The 6,588-nt window shown below is 38.9% G+C and overlaps 1 protein-coding gene across 1 annotated transcript in view; it reads right to left on the bottom strand.

Moving 5' to 3' along the window:
* Positions 1-1,148: 1,148 nt before the first annotated feature.
* Positions 1,149-6,588, bottom strand: part of KBTBD12 (kelch repeat and BTB domain containing 12) — a 30,666-nt gene continuing 25,226 nt past the window's right edge. Inside the window, exon 5 of the mRNA XM_066326672.1 lies at positions 1,149-2,651. Within this exon, the coding sequence (XP_066182769.1) occupies positions 2,482-2,651 (170 nt within the window). The 3' untranslated portion in view covers positions 1,149-2,481. The remainder of the gene's footprint in view (positions 2,652-6,588) is intronic.

Below are 6,588 nucleotides of genomic sequence, written 5' to 3'. Positions count from 1 at the left end.
TGACAGCTGAGTTTCACATACATGGTCAAATGTTACTAATGAAAGGTTGCAGCTATCTCCCTTCCTCCCTTGAAATATTCCAAATAGACTGTCTTTCAGAGACTGAAATCCAGTAGATTAGCCCAGGCTTTAAATCACAAGAACTGTAAGAAACAGACCACAGAGCACAGACCAAAGATTAAAAAAAAAAAAAAAAATCCCTTTAAAACAATCTTCTTCAAAGGAAAAAAAAAAAAAAAAAAAAAAAAAAAAAAAAAAAAAAAAAAAAAAAAAAAGGAAAAAGCAAAGTCAGTAGGTACAGTTGCAGAATTTTGAGTTTCACAAGGAAATCCTTAATGGATGCTCAAGAGCACTGCTTCCAGCTTCCCTAAGAGCCTTGTAGAGAAATTAAAACAAAATTACCCTTATTTCACAGTAACAATGAAAGTCAGAGTTTGCAATATTGGGTGGTTATTGACTGGAAGAACTTTCCACTGATTTTATTGAAAAACTTATTAAAGCAAAATTTGCCCCCTTGATCGTACACCTATGACTGCACTTGATGACCAGAGGTGTTGAGATTTTAGGAACTGGTCACTGATTTGTACTGCTGAAGTTCATGGTTGTCCTAGCTCTGTTCTAGGCAGGTGATAACCTACATATGAACAATGGAAAGAAAAAAGGATGGCTGAATAGTACCGAAATTTTGCAAACACAAGAGTACGTGTTTAGGCTGTGACACACATTCTGCTTGGGAAATGTTAAAGGGAGACAAGCAATTAGCTGTAAGGATCATGGATTTACTCTTTCTCTATGTGTTTTCCTTAATTTTTTCCCCCCAAGTCTCTTCTTGTCTGAGCATTCCTTAATGTCCTACTAGAGTTATCAGGAAAACTTAGGGATCTTCCTTCTAACAGTTTTTACATGACAGCTTAATATTCCCACTGGATATTTATAGGATAATTAATGAATAACCAAAGTCAGAATTGGGAAAGGGCTGTTGGATCATCCTCTCCATCTCCCTCTGCCATAAGAACTGCAGTGGGAAAAAAGCAACAAAAAAGCTGGCATTTTTGCAGCCTAAAACATGCTTGAAAGAGAAAATTGAGATGCTCTAAAATACAAATCCTGGAAGTAACTATGTGTAAACTACCCTCATTTCTTTGCCTTTCTTTTTTTGTTCCACTTTTGTTGCTGCTTTTGTAGTTATCAAAAGCCACTTCTTGCTGACAACGATTATTCTCATTCAATATCATAGTTTAGTCTTATGTTTGCCTCTGACATTCAGTCTGCGTTGCAGCTGTCATTTACAACCGTGGCCCAAAAGCACAATGAGATTTCCAGTTCTCTTGTCTGTACTGCCCAGGCAGTGACAAATACACTGCAAGGTAGGCACTAGAGAACTGATGAATAGTTATTGGTAATTCAAATGGGATAGCAGTACTGGTAACAATTTTTACTCTAATACTGTCTTCAAGCCCTATAAAGGCTAACATTGCCTTCAGAAGCACTGTTTGAATTGTTCCTCTTCCCTTTGATTATAGCCAATTCTGTTGGTAGAGAATTAGCCTTATGCTACTCCATTAAAGCTATTCCTATTATATAAACATTTATTGTTTAGCACACATCTCCTTTCCCTGTGGCTGCAATACTGATACACAAATAATACTGGTCTAATTTATTACTTTTTAGTCTGGATCTCTTTATTAATCTCTCAAGGGAAGTTTCCTGAGCTCTAAGACCCCAGTCATACCAGACTTTGTAATAAATAGGATTTATGTGAAAATATAAGATTCTTCTTGTCTTTGGGAGAGACTGCTTACCAGCCCTAATGAAAGACTCATTTGTGACTTGCTGCCAAAGGATTAGTTTTCTACTAGCACAGGTTCAGGTCTATTAGCAAAGACAGGATGTCTTGACTGTTATGTCTGTGCTTTAGATGATGTTTGCAGGAGCTGGTGTTCTTGGCTAATGGACCTTGGCTAATGGGATTTTGTTTCAAACAAAGGCTTTTCTATATTTTACCTTTGCATCAGTCAATTACAGTCTGGCACTTGTTTTTCATCAGCTGACTAATCTATTTCTTAGCTTCCTGGGTAGCTTAGTAGATCCAAGTGGGATGAACAGCAAATGAGGAATTTCCCTGGCTAGAGCCTTCTGTCATATGTCTGCTGTGAGCTGAGCCCTGGGCTGCCACTCTGTCTGTGAGGCAAAGGGTCCCAGGCTTCACCCAGCACTGGAGTATGCACAGCCAGATTGAAGATGAAGAGCCACACACAAAGGCTGGACAACCTTGGCTTTCAACCACAGAAGTCCAGAGCACCAGTACTGTCAGATTAAGCATCATCAGAGAAACACACCTCAAAGGCAATTATGTCCTTAAGCACTTGTTGCCCTTTCCTCTCTGTGGGACTCAGCGGTGATCCAGTGCCAATGCAGCATTTGTCTCCCCAAATCCTTCAACATCTGCAAAATCTGGAAGCACTGAGGGTCACTGAATTTCTATTGGTCCACTAAATCTGGAGGAGGAGGGATCAGATCCCGCGGGTTCAGGCGAGCAACAAGGCAAACATCGTAACTGTCATGCATGAGGACATTGGTGGCCACCACGTTCCACTGGTTCTCCCACGTGTCCAGCTCAAGGATCTCTTTGGTGATAACTTCATGGCGAGCTGAAAAACAAAGACAACAGCAGTGTGCATCAGGGGGCAAGTCAAACAGGACCAAAGAGGTTTGGGCAGTTGTTACTATGAACCTTCTGAAAGGGGAAATTAAAAGGTAATTTGTGTGGTACTAACACTGTGCAAAGAGAGCATGAGTTGTCAACACACAGCAAATGAAATAGTGCAAATGGAAATCTCCACAGTGCATTCAGTTCTCACACTCAGGGTGCCAGGTGCAGCTGCAATGACAAAAGCATCAATTCTTCCATCTTTGTACAAGTATGCAGGTGGCATTTTATCCTGCAGTCACTTGTCAGATGCTCATCTTTTAGAGGCAGAGTATTGCCACTTGTTCACAAGTATGCCTGTGTGCAGTGTGTTCTATTCTTGGCCCCCAACCAAGATGCAATTCTCTGGCTGCAGGAAGCACTCCAATACTATGGCTTTTCTTGGGTGCACAGTCTGGACATCCTGTGATTTAGGGAGAAATAAAGACAGAACACCCCTCCTCTGAGGCTCTAAATGCACTTTACATGTTCTGAAATACTAAAGCATTTGTCATGAACAGGCAGGTTAGAAGAATGCTGTTAAATCACAGCCAATCTCCAGACAAGAAGCCTTTTACAAAGATAAACAGAAAATGAAAGAATCACCATGAAGCAGAGAACCAGCAGTGCTATATTAAGATTCTTACAAGACCAGAAACCCTTTGCTAACAACAAAGTCCTGAGCCTTGCTGAGTGGATACAGGACAGTTCTGTTTTCTGCAGGTCCTGAACATGCACAAGATTTGTGGATGTTGCACAAGTTTTGTGGAGATTTCTGCACATTTTTGTCATGCTTATCTGAGGAAACCACTTACCAACCATTCACTACTGCCCTCTTTCATCTGGACAAAGGAGGGCAGCACAGCATTTTTACCCCAGCTTCCACAACCTGTTCTCATTTCCTTCCCTGTTGTGTCACAATTTATTGTGGTATCATTTTTGTTGGTCCAAACAAAGCCAGACCTCTAGGACTCTCATAGATCTCCACAAGCTTACTCTCCAGAAGCTTTGAGCAAGATTTCAGGATATAGTCTCATCTGAATAATCTTTGTTCCATTCCTTTCTGTGAAACAAGTTATGATGGCTTGCTTATTGAAGCTGGACTTTGTAGGAGAATAATACATTGAGAGACTGTACCCATTCAAGATAGGAGACAGCAAACTGCTAAAAAAAGCCATTTACATGTGAAGGGAGAAGACATGACTGAAAACCAGCAAATAACATGTACCAGTACCAGCAAACTCCTGTATGACCCTGCAAGAGTGAAGAGGTTTTTCCTGAAGCAAATACAGAAATACAAACAGACCAAAGCTATGACACAAGAGGTTCCTGTCTCTGTGGGGTTTTTTATTAGATCGTCTCTTTTATGCAATAAATTTTAGGCCTGGATTTTCTTTGGCATGGATGATGACAAAAATGAGACAATCAGAGGAAAAATAATCAAATGCTGGAATCAAGACATTCTGTGAGTGATTGCAACACTTCAGGGAAAAAAAATCATCATTAAAACATCAAAAGCAGATTTAGCAACTCTTCCTTACAAGCCTTGCTGTGTTTTTTCCTGACCTGGGTGACTCTCAACCTTTATGTCCCTTGTTTCCTTTATCTATGGGATATTCTAACTGGTTTTGTTCCATGCTAGAAATTCTGCTTCTCAGCACATGAAGTGTTAGTTAACTCTTAACTCTTGGGAGATAAAAAGAGTAATATTTTTTAAACAAGAAAATCAAGTTTCTCTAGTGTTGTTTAAAGGAAATTAAACAGCACCCTTTAGATGAGAAAGGTCATGTGAGGCAAAGAACTGCTCAAAATAGTCATACTTCAGAAAAAACATTGCACCTTTCCTATTTAAAGGAGAAATGAGCTGAAAAACTTAAGTTCTCAAGCCTTATTTTTAAATTTATTTTTTCTCTTAATTTTTATTGGTAAAAGCAACAGAAAACACGATGCTTTTCAAAGAGAATAGCACCTTTGATTCGAGGCTGTAATGCTGGATTTGGGCTTTAATCCCAATAAACAGCTTGAAGGTACAAATAATTCCTGATTCTTCTTCATTGATTTGCCTTATCTAATTGCAATTTTTAAAGGGCAATATCTTAGCAGACAGTTTTACTGACAGGAGAATCATGTGACATCTACATAAAGAAATTTGCTATATTACAGACATAACCTTCTTTAAAAGCCACCCCACACGACTCTGTCCTCATAGCATTACTCTGCCTCACAGAGAACCACCTTACCTAATGAAATTATTTTGTTCATTTCATTTCTACAAAATGAGGGAGTGTTTTCCTGCACATTCTTGTTTAACCATGAGAAGTTTTAAGAAACTTTCTAACACTGTGTTTTTCTGCACAGGATTTAAACCACTTTGTATTAGGATTATTCCAATTGTACAAACCTACCCTTGATGCAGATCCTTTTCTAGCAGTAAAACAGTGATTTATTCATACTCAGGAAAGAAAGATGCTAAACCAGCAAAAGGATCATTAATCCCAGTGTAACTTAATCCCCACCTGGAACTGTGGTATGTTAAAAGGAGTCAGAACTCTTTTGGTACAATTTCACCTTCTTGATGTACAAGTGCAGACTGAAGGTTAACAATGAGCCTACAAATCCATCTCTTCCTAGTGACAAGACTTAAATTACACCTAAAAATGTTTAATTTCAAAGTGTTAAAATTGTATTTTATATATGCAAATACAGTAGTCAAAGCAAAATAAGTCTAATCTTTAAATTAACTTTTATATTCTGGTCTGCGAACAACACACTTTCTCACAATTTTTCACATTTTTTTCTTTGAATGTGCAGAAAGAACAAAAATATTAATTTTCAGTAAGTGATTGCCTGCACTCCATATACACAATCATATCTTTTCTTGGAAATGTTTGTGATTCAATCCCCAAATACGGCCAGACTTCATTTTATGCCATAAGTTTTCTCATGCCATTTGAATCAGGACTGAACATAAAACAGGATGAACGATTCTTGGAAAGTCCCACAGTATGACTGCAGGCAACATAAATATTTGATGTGCTTTTTCATCTGAGTTTGTTTTGTTTTGTTGGGTTATTGTTTGTTAGTTTTGTCAGGGGTTTTTGGTTTTTTGTTTTTTTCAACCATATTCCAATTCTGATTTAGAGGCTGAGAAGGGAGGAACAACTTTCCATATGACAATAGTATTTATTACCTTTTTTTTTTTTTTTAACCTTTCTTTCTCATTTGTAACTAAAAATTCAGGTACAATTATTAGGTTTTGAGTTGGGAGGGCTATAAGGAGGCAGATGTAGAAAAATTAAGCAATATGCTTAGCAGGTAGAAAATCCATATTCATCCAGGACTACTAACCATGAAGCTATTATGTTTGTAAGCCAAGACAAATAAATTCACTCTGCTGTAGCCTGCTCATTGTCGAGAGGACTGAACTGAAAAAAAAAAAATCATTCTGAATTTCCATTCACTTGAGTTAAATCGATGGCAAGTTTGCTGAAATGTGGTTGGTATGTTATTTTTTTCTTCCAGAAGCCCATTGGCATCAGCTGGGAAGTTTGCTCCAGCATAGGAATGAGGACACAGAGTTGTGGAGACAGTGACAGCAGGTGCCAAGTCACAAGTCATGATGCCTCTGCATCAGTGCAGGGCAGAAATATCCAAAGTATTGTGGGACAAGTTCACCTGCCTTCTAGCAGTGACAGAGCCACACTGATACATCTGTTAGACGGCCAGCAGCACCTCAGCAACTTTATCCAGAGCAGGGCCACCCTTGTGCTGGGGAAAACCTCAGGGTCACATCTGTCCTAGAGCTCTGTGCCCTGGGACATTGTCACACAAACCACTTGTCTGAGCTCCTCCTGATGTTGGTTCTCAGGTTGATACAACATTTTTTCCTTTCCAGTTTG

Source organism: Sylvia atricapilla, chromosome 11 (genome assembly GCF_009819655.1).
Source record: "Sylvia atricapilla isolate bSylAtr1 chromosome 11, bSylAtr1.pri, whole genome shotgun sequence".
NCBI lineage: Eukaryota > Metazoa > Chordata > Aves > Passeriformes > Sylviidae > Sylvia > Sylvia atricapilla.
This window is presented reverse-complemented; position numbering and strand designations above follow the sequence as displayed.